Raw genomic sequence first — 21,279 nt, forward strand, 5'->3', positions numbered from 1 at the left:
GTTTATGCTCGAATAGCAGAACTACCATCATGCGATAACCCACTGCTTGACAGCAGAGAGGAAAACGACTGCTCCTGTGTGATATGTGCAGAGACTAATAATCCTCAGCACCTGTTTTGACGGGTTTGCTCGTTTTTCCACTTTCTCCCCTGTTGCACTTGGAGTTCCTGGTCCAGATGCCAGGAACTTAATGTCTCTTTGTCTAATTGAAATAGGGAAATAAGGAGAATGCTCAGCCCACTTACGGAAGCAAGACCCCCACCGTCGCCCGGAAAGACGAAAGGAACGCTACCGAGACCATAAAACGGCAAACTCTCAGTCAAGTTTTCCTCACCAAACAAGCCACGAATCACAAAAAACTTGCGCAAGCCGCAAACCCGCCGGTTCCCCTCCCTCCGGCCAAAACCGCCATGGGCTTATATAAAGGCAAAGTTGTCCAGTCCAAAATCGGCTCGATTTGGAAGACCGGTGCGGCGGTGAAGGACGCCAACCAAACAGCGAAGCCTCTGGCGACTAAAGCAGGGTTTGACAACTCGACAAAGATCCGGCCCCAGAGCGTCCTCGACCTGCCAGGCCGCAGGGCTCCGAGGCCCAAACCCGCCGGATCCCAACCCGCGTCGGACAGATACCCTCCGGTTTCCAAGTATGCTGCGCCGCACTCCGCTCGCCCGGCGGCCGCGCCGCATTACGTTCGCCCGGCAGCCGCGCCGCACTCTGCTCGCCCTCCCACCAGAACTGCCCCCGCGGCGCTTCCCGTCCCTGGATCGAGTAGGACCACCGCCGTGCCCAAAGGAAAGACGACGACGCAGAGTCAGAATCCCAAAGTGGCAGCTGTCGCGACCAAGAAGGTGAGCAAGCCTCCTGTCGCCGGCGCCGTCAGCCAGTACCGAGTTGCCGTGGAGTCCGCTGAGGAGAGGAGGTGAGTTTGACTTTAGTTATTTGGTGTCGACCTCGCCATGTTTCGTCGAGTCGACCGAGGAAAATTCACCGTGTCACCGTTTCCCCCGCAGGGCAAAACTAGCAGAGTGGCTGGCCGCCAAGGGCAAGACTCTGAGGAGGCCCGCCATGGCCGCCGCGCCGCCCCCTAGATCCAGAGCGGCCGCGAAATCCAAAGGCGAGATTGAACCTCGAGTCGAGGCCGGGTGTCCGACTGTCCAGGTCGACCCAGAGTCGGAACCCAGACCGGGAGGGACGCACGCCGCGGCCGCACCGCGAGTTGTTAACACCACCCTGGACAACTCAGACGTGGGTCTGCCTGTGGAGCCAGAGAGCAGCGTGGACGTTGTAAGGGGGAACGTTCAGACATATTCTGCAGCCGTTTTGAGGAGGAAACACTTCTGAGCTTTTGCACCTTTGTCTCAGCAGATTGTGGGGAACCTGTGCGACACCCTGGCGGCGGAAGAGGATGGTAAGCCCCCCCCCCCCCCCAAACAGTGGGAGTCAATAATAATGTTTAGAAAAAGGACATAAGAACATCCAATCCAATCCCATTACTAGTTCTAAAAGGGGTTGATTTAAAAAATAGCTCTCTCACCTTTTTAATCTCATGGATTGAAATGAATAAATACAAATTAAAGAGTTAAACGTCGCTTAAGGGTTATGTGGCTTGTAAGATGCAGCGCTCGCAAAATTTGGGCGATTCTGTTGGTTTTTTTTTTAATCCTGCCACGGTGTCTCCCTTGAACCCAGAACCCGAGGGGAAGGAGGTTTGCGTCGCACGCGGCGTGGAAGCCAAGGAAGAGGGAGACGAAAGTGACGAGTGCGAAGTTGACTCGATTGAGGCCTCGCCCGAGACGGGAGGCGCATCGGTGGTGATGTACAGCGTCAAAACCACCCCGTTCCTGCAGAGGTGACGTGAAGCCTCGCGTCCCGATCTTGTTGTTGAATACTTTGATATAGGTTACGGCCTCAGCTTGGAAGGGCTCCGTAGAGGAGGCAGAAACATGTCATGGACACCGCACAGAGTTAACAATCATTAGTAATGTGGATATTATAACCATGTAGATAGAGTGGAGGCATTGATTAGAATGGCTACAGCCTTTAAGTTCACATCTATATAATTACTCTCGCGATAGATACTGTACAGATATATCGCCCAGCCCTCCTTGGAAGTTTTTCTTTTTATTTTATTTTATTTTTATTTTATTTTTTTCAAATATTCCTTTCTCTTGTAGCGTCAGGAAGACGCTGGACAGTGAGGCGACTGTGAGCGGCTCCGGGAGAAAGAGCGGCATCAACGACCTGAAGTTCCTGACGCCGGTGCGGCGCTCCAACCGCATCCAGGGCAAGTCGTCCCGCTTGCCCGCGATGGTGATGGACCACGACCTCTGCGTGTCCTCGCTGGCGGAGCTGGTGCGGCTGGACGACGACGCGAACGCCTACATCTACAGGAGGAACCCAGCTCTCACACAGGACCTGCCGGATCACAGGGGGGGGCTCTGAAGGGATGGGCACTGACGTTGGGGGGGGGAGGAGGTGGCGTAGGAGGATGTTGATCGGAGGTTTTATTAAAGGTTTTATTCTGCGGTTTGTAAAAAAGAGATGAATGTAGAATGTGACTGAAATGCAAAATTATTTTAACACGACAATTACATTGTTAATGCTTGTTCGCTGTGTATAAAATAATTGAAACGCGTTGGACATGAATGAGTTCATTCAAGACATGTTTAAGAGGCTGCACTACAATTCAATAAAATATATTATTATAACCTTTGTTAATTCTAGAGGTTGTGTTATTTGAGGGAGGCACGCATTCCATTGAATGAGATTGTACTACTATGGGATGTTAGGGCCCCGATGCGCGCAGCAATTTTTACGTCAACGCTGACATTTCAGTTTTCCATTGGGAAAAGTCGGCCAGTTAATTTCAGGTCAACAGTGACCCCTCTTCTCAACACCATCGGCGGCCATCCCAGCGCAGTGGACTGAGGCAAAGGAGCTGGGCATGATTACAGTTTTCTCCGGTAAGTAAGAGTGTTGACAACAACCGTTTGGTTAAACCAGTCGGATATATTCCAAAAACACATTAGCTAAAGTTTATTTTGGGTGACGTCAGTGAACAGATATTTTTTAGATCGCATGAGCTAGCGGGCATCTTGTTGCTATGGTAACGCCGAGCTGTAGACTACAACGATCCGTTCTTCAACTTCAAATTAACTCTTAGAAAGAGGAAATCATAGATATATCCTATTTTTCAGAAGTATTATATGATAAAGTTGAAATGTTATGGGATGCTTTGACGAAACCAACCAGATGAAGAATGCATAGATTTGAATGATTAGACTACCCATATACTACGATGCATGACTGAAGGGCTCGGCTGTACAGGGAATATAAATTTATGTATGATTTGTGACATTGTTTGCAGTGGAAGAAGTTAAACACAAAATTCAAGAATCCGAGGACAGTATTGCAGAGTGAATTCAAAGCTGTCAACACACCAGCGAGACATCTGGCTCTGGGGTAGAGGAGGCCATGCAAGCAGCAGCCTCACAACGTGCTCATTTATTACATTGTAGAATACCTGAATAATATACCTGATGACAAAGTAAAAAAAAATAATTTTACTTTGAATTATAGAAACTCTACATTCAACTGCTGAAGTGGAGAGAAGAAAAATCGATTATATTCTTATTTTATTAATGGGTTAGGCTTAGGGGTTAGGTTAGGGTGTGCATGTATTGAATTGCACTTGCAATAGAATGACTAATCTTTGAAGAAAGAGAGGACCTAGATTTCTTTTCTGTTCTGATTGGCTGGAATTTCATTTGACAGTTGCCCGGTTGCCTATAGGCGTGTTGCCCAGTGTTTCATCATGTCGCTGGTTGATGTTGATGTAAAAGTTTCAATGTGTAGCGGGGCCTTGATGCTGTAGTGCAAGGGGTGTCCAAACTTTTTTTTCCACCGAGGGCACACATACAGAAAAACATGAGGAGGGCTGGGCCACTCACTAGAGGTGAGGTATATCGCCTCACCTCTAGTGTATTAAAGTTGGCAAAATCAATCAAATGTAGGTAAATTATGCTTGATAACTGAATATGCTTAAAGGAAAAAAAAACAAACACCTACATCACAGCTTTCCATTAATGGGTTTTCATTTATTTTGTTATAAAAAATGGTTGGCAGCACATTCTCAAAACAGCAGCCTCAGATTTCTTCTGAGTCGGGAAGGTGATCCCCCTTCACAGCCCTGTATAATGGGGAAATTTAAGGAGAAAAGGGGGTGGGTGTATTTCAAGCTGTGACGCAAATAGGTTATTGGGCTTGTTAACACAGCAACTAATGTTTGTTAGAAAAAGTTCATCAACTTTAATTGGCTGCATTTGAGTAATCGGGCTTATTAACGCATGACTACGCGCGATATATTTTTAACTCCGCTCTAACGGGAACAGCGTTGCGCTCGGAGGGAGCAGTGATGCTGCGCTTCGGACTGAAGGACGGCTGAGATGCGAAGGACATCACGGAGATGGCCGTAGCTCATTTTGGTTCTCAATCGGCTTTCGTTCAGAGTTTTCACGGAGAAAATGTCTGCTCACGTGTTGTGTTGAGCCGCACAGACGCATTCTTTTCGCGTGGCGTCTCAGAGGAAACCTTTCCAAGCGCCGGTAGAAGTCGGGTAGGGGGGGGGAGAAGCTGGCGATGATTCTTCAGCGACTGATCACACTGCATTTCGACAAGTGCTAATTGCAGACTCTCTTCCACTCCTTCTGCATCCATCAGAGAACAGCTTGATTTCTTTCTCAATGATCTCGGAAGAGCTGACTGGATTCTGTCACGGGAGATGTGATCACAGGCACATATTTCCCCCTTTTCAGCAGAAAGCTTGATTGATGATTTCGGACAGCGTGGGGAAGTGTGCAACACTGCAGTTGCGTAGTTGTGTCTCAAAGAGAGGGCGCTTCGCACAGGATGCCTTCTTGCTTTGATTGCTCTTGCTTTGTGGAGAAGCTGCCTTGTTCTAGACAGCAGCGCCACCTTGTGTTGAGACTAAGGAGTACAGTACAGTCAAGCGCAGGTTTCATGTCTAAATTCAAGCTCAAGAGATCTGTGTGGGCCATATTCAATTCTATTTTTTGAATTTGCTGTTGTCCCGCGGGCCGTAGTTTGGACACCCCTGGTGTAACTAGTCCATAAGCTGAATGCCAATTTGACTAAGGTTTGGTCTTAAAAATGAACCATTTAATTTTTCTAGCGTTAATTAAATCGGCAAAATATACCATATGCTTATGAATGTGTTGCACTTTGTAAATAAATAAAAACATGGATCGTTTAGGCACATTTATCTTCAGTTTTAATACCACATTGCAAAAACTCCAAAGCTCGCAACCTGTAGTTTCTTTTGGCCACATGATTGCAGATGTTCACTCCACATTTGTCATTTTTCTTTTATATTTTAATAAGCTCCCTCTTGAGCCCGGATGAGACGTTTCATCATCATCATCATAACAAAAAAAAAAAAAAAGGGAAAAAAATAATAATAATCACCCTCAAAAACAGAATCTCTTTGCAATTGTCCCACCCTCCCCATCCAAAGTATAAAAAGTATCCATTTCCCATTCATCTGCTGACCACAGGAGACGGCTCTCAGTGCTGTTCCCTAAAAGGGGTGTGTGGACGGAATGCCTTATGTCCTGGAGAGCCCTCGGTTGTCCAGGTCTTTCACCTTCCGAGAGAGAACAGACGACATTGATGATTAAAAAAATTGAATTGTTGAGGAAGGCACAGAGGAAAAAGTGTAGAAATAAAACCCCAAATATTTCCAGTACCTTGTATATCCTAACTAGCCAGTGCTCTGTTGTGTAGGCTTCCTCCAACACATCCAGCTCAAAGTCTTTGTTCCCAATCTCAGCATTTCTCACTCTGTCGTAGCCAGGCGGGTGCTCTGGAGAAAAAATAAAAAAACAGTTAAAGCCATCCAGTACATGCCATTAGACTATGAATCATAAGGGAAACGAGCATCCTAATTGGAATACTCAGAATCTGCACTCAAACCATAACAAGCCAGCAAGTGTGTCCAAAACATTTATAGGTTTTAATTATATACCTACCGTTTATACACATAGCAATAATTGATCCTGTGCAAGTCACATTCTGTACATCATTTTTATATATTTAACTAATTCAGTCTTGTATTTTTTGGCTACTGCTCAAATTTTATTTGACTTTTTATTCCATTTTCTTTAATTATTATAATTATTATTTTATTTACTCAGACTGTTAAGCTAGTTTTTAAATGCCAGTTGTCTGTAGTGAAACGCTCCAATTCTCACCATGACAAATTCCTTGTATATGCACAGTCACAATCTGATTAAGAATATTTAGTAGGACTACTGAGGAAAAGTAGGAACTAGGAATCTTACTCAAAGTACGGAAAATTTAAATAAATGGTTCGAGTAACACCTGGTATCCAGTGATCCATCCATCTAAACGAGTTGTAGCTACTCAGTTAGGTGGGCGTTGGGGATACTCACTGGCCTCGGTGTAGACTTGGCCGAAGCGGTAGTAGCACATCTTGTACATGAGGCAGTTGAGCAGCACGGGGGAGCCCTCGCGGTCCACCCGGAACTCCCCCGTCGGGGTGTAGTAGTCATGCTCCTTGATGTGCTTGCCCGTGTCCGTGCTGCCGCCAATACGCACCATCCACAGGAACTTATTGATGTCTGGAGGTGGAGAAACACAGGTTTGGACAGAGTTAGCATTTGACTTGCCTTGAAAATTAAAATAGAGAAAAAATACACAACAGAGTTTATTCTTCTCTGTCTGCCTCCCGGTGGTGGAGTGAACGCCACACCAGAATACAGGCTAGGGCTGGGTGATCGTTAGAATATCGATATCATGACGTGACTCAGTTGCTGTGGATCGGGCGAATCAATGAAGGGACTCCGGTGATTCGTCCGATCCCAAAACCAGGAAATGATATGTTTTGTTGTTTTGTTTGTTGTTGGCAGGAGACCTTGTGAGGTGCTCGACCTGATTATGGAAAACTGGCAGGAAGGTCCCAGCACCAGTAAAGCCATTACGTCCTGGACCTGAGAGCAAAGCTATACGCGTCAGAGCAGGAATCACGGGAGAACTTGCTCCAGTCCCAGGAACGTCGGAGCCGACTGTATGACAGAGGGGCTCGGTTAAGACAATTCTAAGCGGGAGACAAGGGGTTAGTACTGCTCCCTACGTCCAGCTCGAAATGACTGGTCAAATGCCAAGGGCCCTTAGTGGTCACACTAAGGGCCGTGTGGGGGAGGTCGATTATGATGTCGGACGCACGGACGGGGGGGGGGGACCTGCCCACATTTACCACCTAAACCTCCTTAAAAAATAAAAATAAAAAAATGGAGGGATGGTGTGCCCATAGCACCGGCCACAGGGACGATTGAGAGGGGCGGGTTGGGACCGGAGGTTCCAAAGCTGGCACCGCGGCCCTTTTAGGTGACCCTCTCTCTCTCCCGACCAGAGCGTGAACATCACGGCACTGCAGCGGCACTGCAGCGGCACTTTGCTGACGCGTTCTCTTCCCTGCCCGGCCGTAGACCCCTCGTACTCCAACATGTGGAGACGACCAAGGGGGTGAAAGTGCGCTCCCGGCCGTATCGCCTGCCCGAATAACAAACGAAAAATAGTGCAGGCGGAACTAGAGGCCATGCTGGACATGGGGGTAATAGAGGAATCTACACGCGAATGGTCCAGCCCCATCGTGCTAGTGGGTAAGCCCGATGGGTCGGTGCGGTTCTGCGTAGATTACCGGAAGGTGAATGCGGTGTCAAAGTTCGATGCCTACCCGATGTCCCACATCGACAAGCTTCTTGACCGGTAAGGCTTGTTTTTTGACTACGCTGGGTTTAACCAAGGGCTACTTGCAGATTCCCCTGTCCCAGCATTCCAAGGGAAAAAGCGGCCTTCTCCACTCCGCAAGTCCTTCACCAGTTTCGAGTGCTTCCGTTCGGGTTGTCTGGTGCCCCCGCGACCTTTCAGAGACTCGTGGAACACGTCCTGGGTCCGCATGCAGCCTTTGCCGCTGCATACCTAAGACAATGTGATTATTCATAGCGATACGTGGGAGCGGCATCTGCAGAATATGGATGCAGCGCTAGCGTCCCTGTGGCGCGGGGGGCTCACCGCCAACCCAAAGAAGTGCGTGGTTGGGCAGAGGGAGGTATGGTATCCGGGGTACCACTTGGGAGGGGGGCCTGCTCCGACCCCAGGTGGATAAGATCGCCGCGGTCGGGAACACATCGAGACCCAGGACTAAGAAGGAGGTACGGCAGTTTTGGGGGCTGGCCGGGTACTACAGGAGGTTTGTGCAGGAATTTGAGGCACTATCCAGACCCTTGACCGACATTACTCGAAAAGGTGCTCCAGATCCGGTCCAGTGGTCAGAGCCGTGCCAGCAGGCATTTGTCAGATTAAAGGCAGCTCTCTGTGGGGAGCCTGTACTGCATTTCTCTAACTTGGCTCTTCCTGTCTGTCTGCAGACGGACGCGTTGGACAGTGGGTATCTAACAGTGGGTTTGAGGCCGTTCTGTCCCAGGAGGTCGATGGCGTGGACCGGCCGGTGCTGTACCTCAGCCGCAAGCTTGCAGAGCGGGAGATGAGGTACAGCACCGTAGAGAAGGAATGTCTGGCGATAAAATTGACGGTCACCACCCTCCTACCTCCTGGGTAGGGCCTTCACCCTCTGTTCGTACCACGCCCCACTATGTATGCGCCAGATCACACCTCCACAGTTAAATGTTGTATTTAAGGTGCATTATAATAACACAATTTTCTTATAGCTGTTCTAATCAAGCTGTATCTGCTTGGTCATAACATCCACATTATTAGTGAGGCCCATGAAGAATCAAAACATGGAGCGGAGCCATCTATATTTCATCAAATTCCCAGATGACCTCTAGTCTCATTAAGATATGGATAATAGATTTAATCTTTAAAATTGAGTTCATTCTATTAAAACTGGAGGATGGTTAGTCATTTTATGCGGCTTACCGTCTGAAGAGTAGCCCGTCAGTCCTCCGAAGATGACCAGGACATAGCTGACGTCCAGCTCTCTCATGATCTCATAGGCCCGCTCCTCTGTCGATGCCATGGCCTACAGGAGAAAAGTATCATGGTCACGCGCACACGCACACGCACACGCACACACACACACACACACACACACACACACACACACACACACACACACACACATACACACCTGTCCCACTCTGGAGATGTGCGTGTTGTTCCACGTGTTGTTGTCCACTAAAATGGTTCGATTGGCCATGGCGGTGATCTGATAGCCGTAATCCCACCACGACATGACTTTGGCATCCTGCAATTACATGGTAAAATTCACATGAATTTACTATTTTTACTACTGCACTTAAAATTTGGATTTATTTTCCTAAATTTACTGCGCTTCCATGAATCCCCCATAATGAGTCAGCATTATTTCACCTACCCATGTCAACTTCACGGTGATGCATCTGTGTTTTCTAATGGACTGGACCTGACCCACTCAATTTTACATCAATATATTCTGTACATACTGTATATTCTAATGCCATAATAGTACCGACCAGTGATTCCCATAGGGGGGCGCCAGAGATCAAAGTTGGGATCCCCTGGGTCTATAACTCCATTATGGCCATTGCTCTTCTTAAGTACAAGCAAGCTTCGAAACTCACGTCTTATTTCCTCCCCTTCTCAATGAATTAACTCTTCAACGCACCAATCCACTGTGTTCCTCGTACGTGCAAATGTGCTTGGCTATGAAACAAGAGGCAGAGATTCTGACCTCGGGGGTGTTGTGGCGGAGCCAGTAATAAGCCTCCCTGAAGTCATCGAAAATGATGCGGCTGCCGTCGCCGCCACGAGCGGACAGAACGATGGAGGGGGACGAGTAGGCCTCGCTGGTCACCCAGGTGGAGTGGAAGGTGTACGTGATCAGGAAGAAGGCCATCACGAGAATCATCCCGCTGGCGACCTGTGGGCGGCAGTTTAATCACATACTGTAGATGGAGGACTGACATCACTTTAACTTTCAGAATTGATATATGCTTTACTGTATCACAACAAACAGTCATGTTAAGGAGAACAAATCCACAACAATCAATCTTTTTTGGGGCTTGTTTAGTAGTTTATTTTCTGAAACCGTCTTTGGCATTTCAGTTACACAGTGATTGCTAAGTTTCCTGCCAGTCGCTGACACAGTGTTGGTGCCAACTAGAGTTTAAACCTAGGAAACAGGATTCCCAGGAATACCTATCCAAACCATTTGCTGTTTCCTGGGAAATCTAATAACGGGAAAACAGAATTTTTCTGGTATTTTTTTTTACATTTAGAACATATTGGAATAGGCCTATATTTAGAAAATATATACGTTGCATTGCATATGTTTTAAAGTTTTAAGACATGTTTATGCAACAGCTGTGTGAGAGCATTTTCTGTCTGTGGACAATTTGTTACAAAAAAGGGAAACACCTGAGCGCAAAGTCCATTGCGCACCTCCCCAAAAATATAAATAAAAAGTCAAGTGAAAAAGAAGTCAAGTGAGTGGTAAAAATAGTCATGTCAGTTATTAACCTTATGACTATTTTGTTTTAGCCTATTTACTGTAGCCCATGGCAGGCCAAAGCCTTTTTGCAAAGGCCTGTCTCTCATGTTCTATAGGCTATAGCTATTATTTTGTTATAATGCAAGAGCACTGTAGGCCTGCTCTGTTCTTCAAATGTTGATTTGCATTTTGCACATGATGTGTGACGCGCAGGCCAATGTCTTTGTTTTAATTAGGATGTTTCATTTATAATAGTCCTAAGCATCAGGGTTAGATCGATGTGGGATTTTAAGGGCCGATACCAATATTTGTTTGACTGAGGCTGCCGATACAGATATTTTGTGCTTATATCAAATGTTGTTAAATTTAAAATTCTTTACGTCAAAAAATAAATAATGATAATGCTAAAATAGTATCATGCACATTTACACAGTGTTACTTTGAAATACTGAAGTTAACACAAATAAATGTTGTGTTAACTTTGAGTGATCATTGACTCTATTAGTATATCTAACACTGCTTGACTACAGAAGGCTGGCAGTGCGCACCAGCAGCCTCTGTACGCTAACAGAATATGGAATTCGTCTCAGCTTAATAGAATGATTTTGCAAACGCTAAATAAATTCCTTTTAAGAATTTTGTTTTGTTTATACAATGGCGAATTGTCAAATTCTACTTCAATTAGGCTGTTCTCAGTAGATAGACGACAGGCAATGAACTTGGTATTTGATATTCCTCGCAGGAATAGTGAAATTCAAGCTGCAAGCAAAGTTGAAAATATGTTCCTTCTAATGTTGATTAACAAATGCGCTTTGCCTTAATTATTAATACCACCAAAAAATACACTAAAGCGTTCGGGTTGGGAACCCATATTTCTCCTTGTTGCATTTAGTGTTACTTGAAACATGACCAATGCGTTTCGACAATAGCTCACAACAAGTCAATTTCCAGGGATAGTGTGCTTCTCTTCCCGGGGATAGAAAATGTCTAGTTTCCGGGAAAAATATTAAACCCTAGTGCCAACTAGTCAAATATTTCCAGGGATCCACATTACATAGAGAAAATTAGTCTGGCATGGGATGACGAGGAATGTAAGAGAATTCCTCTTTAGAAGAGAGAGAGAGAGAGAGATGGTTTTATCTATCATTTTTTCTTATTAGTGCTTTTGAAATTTCTTTCTGTCAGAGAAACTGACCTCATTTTTGATGGGGTAGGTGGAGTCCTGCTGCTTTTTGTTCTTCTTGTCCGGCCGGCTCACGTCCAGGTTCTTCATGTAGGTGGTGAGAACCTGGGACACGCCGATGCCCGACAGGATGCACATGACCGGGGCCAGCACCAGCATCAGACGCACCTGTTGATGTAGCAACGGTGGAATGGAAGCTCAATTACGAGATAACTACACCCCAATTCTTTGGGGTGTGATCTTTCCCTTGAAGGCAAAATGTAAGTTTGATCCTAGGGCTGGTCGGTATGGCCTAAAATTTATATCACAGTATAATTTAAAGCACAGACGGCACACACGCACGCACGCACACGCGTTACCCCTCTCCTTGAAAAATGGCTAAACGGGCAAAGCTGTGTGTCTTCTGTGCGGAGACAGTGTGGCTGTAATGAAAGATTATAACGTAACGAAACACCGTGACAGGTACCAGGATTTGGACATGAAACAAATGCTCCAGAAGGTAGAATAGAAGAGTTAAAAAGAAGTCTGACGTCACAGCAGGTCATGTTCAAAAATGTCAAATCTCAAAGCGAAGCTGCTGTAAAGGCCAGTTTTATTGTGGCACCAGAGGTCGCAAAATCAGGCCGGCCCTTTACAGAGGGTGAATTTGTCAAAAACTGCATGATAAAAGTTTGTGAGGTTAGGTGCCCGGATAAAAGGCAAGCATTTTTAAACGAGCCTGTGCCAAAACACCATTGCTGATCGTGCAAATCAGCTCGCCACCAAGCTACAACAACAACAACTGATGGGAAAGGGAAAAGATTTCATCGCATACTCCCTTGCTGTGGATGAGAGCAACGACACTTCTGATACCGCCCAGCTGTCAGTCTTTATCCGTGGAGTGGATTCAAGTCTGTGTGTAACAGAGGAACTTTTGGGATTACACTCAATGCATGGCACAACTACGGGAAAAGATATCTTTCAGGAGGTATCCAAATGTGTGAATAAAATAGGGCTGCCTTGGGATAAACTTGTGGGCCTGACCACAGATGGAGCACCCGCGATGTGCGGTCAAGAGTGGATTGGTTGGCAGGATCCGTGAGAAGATGCAAAAAGAAGATGAAAAGAATTCTGTGTGACATCACGAGCCATCTTAATGCGCTCAACCTACAGCTTCAGGGGCGGGACCGTGTGATCACAGACATGTACGCTTCAGTGAGGGCTTTTAAAACCCAGCTGCGCCTATGGGAGACGCAGATGCTGCAAGAAAACTTGAGCCATTTTCCGTGCTGCCAAACCATAAAAGTGCAGGTCTCTACCACTGTGTTCCCCAGTACACAGTTTGCCGAAAAACCTAGAATACTTGGTGCCGAATTCACACGGCGATTTGCTGACTTTGAAGCCCAAAGAAATAGATTTGAACTGTTCAGTAATCCATTTGCAGCTGACGTGGAAAACGCACCATCAAACCTCCAAATGGGGCCGATTGAGCTCCAATGTAGTGAAACACTCAAGGCAAAATATGATGATGTGGGCGCTGCACAGTTTACGTTTCATCCCCGACACAATGCCCTAGCTGCCTACCCGAGCTGCTCAAATGCTCTCTGTTTGGCCGTACATACCTATGTGAACACCTTTTCTCTTTGATGAAGATAAACAAAACGTCACATAGAAGTCGTCTTACTGACGAACACCTTCACTCGATCCTAAGTAGCTCCTAGAGCTCTTCGATTGCATTCCTTATAATAATAATAAAAGGAACAGCAACAACTTATAGCAACTGATTTATTAACGACAGCTTAATTGTGAAATTAGTTTCTTAATTTGACAATTTCAATTAATGTTAATCTGATACTTGAATATTGTCAGAGCGATTTTATTCCACGACACAAGCCTTTGATTGAGCTCTGCTAACAAAAGACCCGGCAGTCGCATCCTGGATCCATTTTGAGCTTACCATGACAGCTGAGAAGTACATGCTGGTGACTCCATACATGATGATGAAGATCCTGGCGTCCGACAGGTTGTTAAAACAGTAATAAAGGCCCACTGGAATAAAGTGTCAACAAAAATAAAAAAATAATTATTACCAGCATAAAGCGTGACTTCTATGAAGTGATAGATTTCTCAAGTAAATCTATTGTCACATTGCACTCACACTCACACACTTTCTTTGCTCTCTCAAAGTTTAATTGCAGCAGAATGAATAGGCTCACTGAAATTGTCAGCTTTTTAGAATCAGATGACTTCAGATGACTTATACCATTATCTTCCAACATGCTGAGTTTGTTGGGGTGAATGGAGTATTTAACTTAAAAAAACAGCTTATTTTTGCGATTTAACATCTCAAATAAATGTTAAACTAAACAGGATTCTGAACATGTCAATGTCACATTATAATAGATCGTAAGCATATGGAACATGTTGGATGATTATCTGTACAACGCTTGACAGCCTGTTAGTCTTTTTGCAATTTAGGCAAGTTTACCACTTATTAGAATACTCAAAGCTTCCATCTGATGAATACTCTTAGTAAAATTGTAGTGCCACTGACATTAGTTCTTGTGTTATGCGTTCATGCATGTTGGTAGAACTACTGACCTGGGAACATGAAGACCAGCAGCTGCAGGTCAAAGTAGTATGAGGACCAGGTGGTCGGCTGGTGCTCAGAGACCGAGGCGATGATGGGGATGTTGTTCTTGGCATAGGACGGGTCCAGCAGGGAGTAGAAACGACCCGTCCAGGGAGAGATCTTACCTGAGGCCACAAAACCGGAATTTGGCAACCTGGCTAAGAGAATCAACTGTGATGGAGGAGATGGAAGTCCCGTGGGGGACTCATCTTACCAGTGAGCATGAGGACAGCCCCAACCGAGAGCATGATGAAGCCCACCAGGGAGATGACGCTCTTGAACAGCACTTCAAACTGCTGGGCATTGAGCTTGCTGCGCAGGTAGTCCACAAAGGCATGGATCTGGCACAGGCCAAAAACGCCGAAGGCAGCCATGTGTTCCGACGACTGAACTGGCTGGAGGGAGAGGGGGGAAATCGGTTGAGATAAGGACACAAATTCTGAGCTATGTCATAAATTATTATTACTGGCCACTCATTGGGTTCTGTTCTCCTTTTACACAAATGGGTTATACTGAAAATGTTTTACATCTGCTTCAGTTCAGATTCCACAGACATATCTCACAACAAACATGTAACAAAGTTACAATGTCTTTAAGTATTGGCGAAGAAGGCACGGTGAGTGATAAGATTATTACTACCGATATTGCAGCAGTTTGAACATTTTCATATTGTGGAAAGACAAAAAAAAATAAAAATAAAATAAAAATATGTAATAACAATAATGTGAGGATCTTTTTTCCTGCTACAGCGTCAGCAGAGAAAACACTGCATTACGTACTGCATGTTTTACTACAATTACTTCAGACCAATTGTATTTCGATGAGAAACAAACAAACTACATTCAGATGTTTAGATAACCGTTTACAATAAGCCAGAGTGAATTGCTGAAACAATGCAAAAGGATGTTGCTTAGCAACTGGGATTTATTTGTCCTCAACGGAGGATGAAAATATTGAAAGTTTTATTTGTATAGGTTAACGCCATATTTTTATTATACATGCAATAACATACTTGTGATCGTTCTGAACTATGGATATTGACACTCTTAAAGCATTCCCTCTTGTATGTTATTGCTTAAATTTGGAGTCAGCACTGCAAGGTGAGACCGGGCCTCTCATCGTACCTGGAAGCCAACGAAGGAGATCTGCATGGACAGGATGGTGCCCAGGCAGTACACAGTGCAGTAGGCCACATAGCTGCGGTGGGAGAATCGGCCGGTGAGCATCAACACCAGCACGTGGAGGGGGATGAGGTTGATCAGGAACACATAGCCACCCCAGGAGGACACCTGCGCACACGCGCGCGCGCGCACGCACACGCACACACACACACACTTTCAATCACAGTACCCAATTTCCACTAATGGGAACAATAATACGAATTATAACATAATTCGTATTGAATATCTGCTAACCATGTAGAAGTACGCCAGGGCACAGATAGATGACCAGTACACTGAGCCCGTTTTGACAGCCTTGATCCACATGTAGTAGGTCAACAGCATGCAGAAGATGGCAATGCCTGGAAAAAAACAATACAGTGTTATCATAATGGCTGATTACTGAGAATTACAGCTGTGTTTATTAGAGGCGGCGCTATACCTTCATTGTCGTAGGAGCCCGCAACAGAACGAGAGATATAACCAGGCACCACTGCAATCATGGCGGCAGCCAACAGCCCAGCGCCTGCATCCTGTGGAAAAGTCAACCCACACACAGAAGCATTGTATCAAAAGCTCATTGGTATTTTCATAAATTTAAATAACAATAATCATAAAACACCGATCAGCCATAACATTAAAACCACCTGCCTAATATTGTATAGGACCCAGACGTTTGCAGCTAGAGCTGGGTCGATTTCGGGTTTTGCTGGTCCAGTCCAGTGCACAAGTGTAAACTGGTTTGACTTTATGCAAACCGACTGAACCGGCATCTGTCATGAGACGTTTTGGCAAATTACCGTATTGACCAGAATATAAGAGTATATAATATATACTTCTAATATCATGTTTTTTTTACCCCTTTCCTGGAAATACGTCTGAAAAAGTGGTGTCGTCTTATATTCGAGGTCTAGACTTTTAATGTCTATATATGTATAAAAAATAAAACGTGTACATTAACACTCTGTTATAGTCTCCACAAGCAAGCTGTGCAGCTCATGGTACGCACTATCAGAGAGCACGAGCATACATAGTTGCGCAGCGCTGTGTCGATATTCCCCTGAAAGACAGGGGGCCCTGTGCACAAACCACCAGAGCAAACTGAAAGAACTTCTGTAAACATTACAAAGAAGTCCTGCGGGAAGGCTCTGCATAACTAGAAAAGGGCAGTAAAATAAAATACAAAGTCTTATATGTATGTACATCTATTGTACTCAGTGCAGGTTTTTTTTAAATTTAATTTTTATACATATAGTCGTGATTTTGTGCAAATTGTTGGTGTCAACATTACGAAGAGGTGCTGAGGTATTAAAACAGTACAAATCTTTGCACAGAGACGGCACTCATATTCCATGAATTCAACGTCATCTGGATATTTTTGTGGTCTAGCATGGATGGTACAGATTGTACCTCTGGACCTCTTCGCACAACCTTCTTTCAGAACGCATCCATCTTGAATTCCAAAAAATATGAGTTCCGAAAATCTTGAGTTACAAAAATTGGGACATGACACTACAGCTGCAGCGACTATGAACCAGGCTTTCAATCCGTTTCTACACACATTCACTGGGAACCCAAAATGTTCCCACAAGGTTGATTTAAAAGAAGCAGGCACCTGGGTCTTCTAGCTCCTGTGTGTCAGACTTATTTGCACTCGCCATAGTGTGACTGACTCAGCCTGACATGCAATCAGCTTGAGATAAGCTTAGCATGTTGCTAATGGCTTTTGGTTGGAAAACGATTCGTGCTTGTGAAATTTGGTTCCGCATTACCTAGTAGTAAAATTTGGTATACAAATATTTGGTATTTGGTCTGGTCTGGTGTTTTGCTTCATATCCAACCGATTTGAAATTTTTGACACCAGTCCAACAATTGGCAGCAGATAATTTGCGAGGTGGGGCCCTCATGGATACCTTTTGTTCCAAAAAATCCCACAGACGCTCGATTAGATTAAGATCTGGGGAATTTGGCGGCCAATAGGGTTGGGCCATTTTTCAAATTTCCTACCAGCAACCGTCAGCCCAGCAACCGGCGATTGTTGATATTTGCTGTGGAGGGAGCGGAGCGGATCGCGAGCGACCCGATGCAGCTCTGTCTCCCTCTGCAATTCTATATGGGATTATTTTGGTTTTAAATTGGACATAACCAGCAAGACGAAGGATGAAGAATAAGTAATTTGCCTTATACGCGGCCCGGGACGGAGCACTGGGTCTACCCAGCTGCAGTGTGGAGGTCGCTTAATTAGGTGTTTAAAAATGATAGAAAAATAAAAGGATCAAATAGTGTAATCATAGCAGCGAAAGCTCGTCCCAGTCTGCACCCCGGAGGAGGCGGCGGCAGATTCCCCTGGTCTGGCCCCCCACTCCCCGGTAACCGGTGTGTCTAAGTGTGTGTCACCGCATTGTTCCTCTAATATCTGAACCGAACCAAAGGAAGAAATAAAGAGAGAAAGCCTGTTTCAGAATGACCTGGAAACGGGGTTGAGGGTGATTTATTTCTTTTCGTGGATTTCTCCAGACAGAAATAAAAGCACCGGACGTGGTTAAAGTGGCGGAAAACACGTTTTATTCGTGCACGCTTTGACCTGCACTTTACAGATCATTCAATTAGCAAAATAAAAGGACAAAAATCGCAATAAATAAATAAAGACCGCATGGACAACGGCTGGTGATATATTTGTCTATATCATCACCAAGCCTAGAGGCCACATCAACACCTTGAACTCTTCACGTTCCTCAGACCATTCATGAACAAATTTTGCAGTCTGGCAGGGCGCATTATCCTGCTGAAAGAGGCCACTGCAATCAGGGAATACTTTTGCCATGAAGGGGTGTACTTGGTCTGCAACAACCTCCAGGTAAGTGGTATGTGTCAAAGTAACATCCACATTAATGCCAAGACCCAGGGTTTCCCAGCAGAACATTGGCCAGAGCATCGCACTGCCTCCACCAGCTTGCCTTCTTCCCATAGTGCATCCTGGTGCCATCTCTTCCCCAGGTAAAGGATGCACACGCACCCGGCCATCCACATGATGTCAAAGAAAATGTGATTCATCAGACCAGGCCACCTTCTTCCATTGCTCCATGGTCCAGTTCTGATACTCACATGCCCATTGAAGTCACTTTTTGCGGTGGACAGGTGTCAACATGGGCACTCTGTCCGGTCTGTGGTTATGCAGCCCCATACACAGCAAGCTGCGATGCACTATGTGTTCTGACCACTTACTATCATAGCAGAATGAACTTTTCCCCCAATTTGTGCAACAGTAGCTCTTCTGTGGGATTGGACCAGACATGCTAGAGTTTGCGCCCCACGTGCATCAATGAGCCTTCTGGCTGTCTATAAAGCTGTAGCCAGTTCACTGGTTGTCCTTCCTTGGACCACATTTGGTCGGTACTAACCACTGCATACAGGGAACACCCCACAAGACCTGCCGTTTTGGAGATGCTCTGACATCTAGCTATCACAATTTGGCCCTTGTCAAAGTCGCTCTGATCTTCACGCTTGGCCATTTTTCCTGCTTCCAACACATCAACTTCAAGAACTGACTGTTCACTTGCTGCGTAATATATCCTACCCCTTGACAGGTGCCATTAGAACGAGATTATCCATGTTATTCACTTCATATGTCAGTGGTTTTAATGTTCTGGATGATCTGTGTATACGCATGTGCCACGTTCTCTACCGTACCTTGAGTTCCTTTGTGAAGTGGTAGGTGACAATGGTAGTGAAGGAAGAAAACAACGGTGCCAGGAAGACACAGACGTTACGGATGTCAATCGTGATGTGGAAAAAATGTAGAATGTGGTACAAGGCAGCAGAGGTGACCATTAAACCTGGTGTGGGCAGAGAGAGAGGAGTGGTAGGAGGGGCATCACAAGTCATTTATACTTACTTAAAGTGCCATAATGGTCCAGTAACTTCTCTATTCATTCACTCAAATCCCTACCTGGGTAAATGGTGCCACCGATGATTCTCCCCAGAGGATACCAGGCCCTGTCATCGAACCAGTTGTGGAACTTGTAGAAGCCTTCTTCTGTCAGGAAGCGGGTGGTACGGTAATTGAAGTACCTGAGGAGGACGGGTATTGTTAGGACTACAACACAGAGAGAAAGGAGAATATGCAAGAGAATAGTTGTGATTTTTTTTATTTTATATAATAATGTTGACTTACGGATCAAACTCATGGATCACACTTTCAAACCTCAACACAGAAAACAGCCTGGTGGAAAACGCTGAAGAGGCAAGAAAACAGATTTTGGTCACGCTTAAGATGGAGAAATCTGTTTTAACTTTTTAGAAAACCATACTTTTTTTTTTTTTTTTTTTCCCTCCATTTTGTGGGTTCATCAGCTTTTTCCAGAGGACTTACAGAGGATGGCGGCCATAGACAGGATGAGCAGCTTCAGCAGCGTGTCCTGTTTCTCATAGGACAGACGCAGGAAGCCCAACTTCGTCATTTTGAAGGGGGTTAGGAGCAGCTAACCGTACTACCTGCAGGAGGACAATCATTGCTGCTTTAACCAGGGAAGAAAAGTGTCGCTACCAACTGTACAATTGATCTGCATTCATACGTGTACGAGTATGTGAGTGTGCATCGAAACAATTCACAGTTGTCGTACAGCACTTTGGTACAATCCTGGTTTTTTTTTTTTTTTTTTTTTTTAAAGCGCTATATAAATAAAATTGAAAGCGGCAACACATAACTTTGGGCAGCCAGCTGGGGAAGAAAAACCAGTGAGTCAACTATGTCCAGCACACCCAGAAAAGGCCACGCACAAGTTGTATGTGGCTCCTGGAACCAGGAAACACCCCGGGATTGTGTGACCTTCCTCCAGGGGCTCCAGTAATTTAGTGCAATACACGTGGAAAGAAAGACAGACAAGCTAGAGAGTGCCACAGTGTCACATGAGTGCACGATAAGCGTGCGGCTGCCCAGTCTTGTAATATTGAAGAACAACGCCTCTGTGACTTCAGTCCATTTGCAGTAAATACTGTTACTGTGCATACTGTGTTTAGGCCTGGCTAATACCTGGTGAACACCAACGCTGGCTTCATTCGCACAGTAATATTAAACGTATGGGAGGGAGGGGAAAAAAATAAAAGTCTACTAGCTAGCTAGCTGTTGTACACAGGAGTCCGGGCACGTCCTCTGACGGAAATACCTTTAAAAAGCGCCTGCAATGGGGAGACAGTGTGTAGTATTCGCATAGAGAATTCGTCTTTTTTTTTTTGTTGTTTTTTCGCCCATCAATTAACTGGCTGGAGATTTCCCAGTATCACTTACCCGCTCCGTTCCTGCTACTCACACACTTTTCTCTCTCTCTCTCACACACACACACACACACACACGCACGCACACACTACCCTCGGCGCGCGTTGATCCCGCCCCCGGCGCGTGAACGAGGCGGTGGATTGGCTTGAACCGCGGGCCAACGTCGCCCTTGCGGCGCGCTGATTGGTTCGTCGGCGTGCCAGTCGCGCCGCGGCCGCGCCGCCGCGGGGGGAAGCCTCGGAGCCGCGGTGCAGTGACGTGTCCTTAGCGGGGAAGGAGCAGTCAGCGCTACGGCGGCGGAAAGTCGCTGTGTGGCCCCCTACTGGTCAAACATCGATTTAACGTCCATACGAAATATTATGATAACATAATAGTAATAATAGAGTATCAAAACGTAATACAATTACGTATTAATAATAATTAATAAATTAATAATAATAATGAATTGCACATGTCTGTACACACATAGGCGTATTCCCTCTCGTTCGAACTGAGGCTGTGATCCAAGAATTTTGGTCT

General features: G+C 45.4%; 2 protein-coding genes across 3 annotated transcripts in view; one reads left to right on the plus strand and one right to left on the minus strand.

The window, feature by feature from the left end:
• The window catches only part of LOC307239612 (uncharacterized protein), a 3,156-nt gene extending 482 nt beyond the window's left edge, over positions 1-2,674 (plus strand). The window contains exons 3-7 of the mRNA XM_080013094.1: positions 216-919; positions 1,011-1,284; positions 1,363-1,408; positions 1,690-1,849; positions 2,175-2,674. Coding sequence (XP_079869220.1) covers positions 216-919; positions 1,011-1,284; positions 1,363-1,408; positions 1,690-1,849; positions 2,175-2,442 — 1,452 coding nt within the window. The 3' untranslated portion in view covers positions 2,443-2,674. The remainder of the gene's footprint in view (positions 1-215; positions 920-1,010; positions 1,285-1,362; positions 1,409-1,689; positions 1,850-2,174) is intronic.
• Positions 2,675-5,264: 2,590 nt separating this feature from the next.
• stt3a (STT3 oligosaccharyltransferase complex catalytic subunit A) lies at positions 5,265-20,852 on the minus strand. Of its 2 annotated transcripts, none has more exons than XM_080014058.1 (18): positions 20,773-20,852; positions 19,858-19,979; positions 19,660-19,720; positions 19,435-19,556; positions 19,176-19,321; positions 15,928-16,018; positions 15,741-15,847; positions 15,450-15,614; positions 14,540-14,720; positions 14,295-14,450; positions 13,651-13,742; positions 11,727-11,882; positions 9,773-9,961; positions 9,191-9,307; positions 8,980-9,082; positions 6,471-6,659; positions 5,766-5,881; positions 5,265-5,662 (listed from the first exon to the last, which is right to left on the minus strand). In XM_080014058.1, the coding sequence occupies exons 2-18, from the start codon at positions 19,943-19,945 to the stop codon at positions 5,624-5,626; spliced, it is 2,118 nt and encodes a 705-aa protein (XP_079870184.1). In that variant the 5' UTR covers positions 19,946-19,979; positions 20,773-20,852; the 3' UTR covers positions 5,265-5,623. The 2 variants fall into 2 exon arrangements, with proteins under 2 accessions (XP_079870184.1, XP_079870185.1); XM_080014059.1 differs by lacking the exon at positions 20,773-20,852 and adding an exon at positions 20,651-20,762.
• Positions 20,853-21,279: the final 427 nt, after the last annotated feature.

The sequence above is a fragment of the Zeus faber genome (genome assembly GCF_960531495.2).
Source record: "Zeus faber genome assembly, chromosome: 14".
In the NCBI taxonomy this organism is placed as follows: Eukaryota; Metazoa; Chordata; class Actinopteri; order Zeiformes; family Zeidae; genus Zeus; species Zeus faber.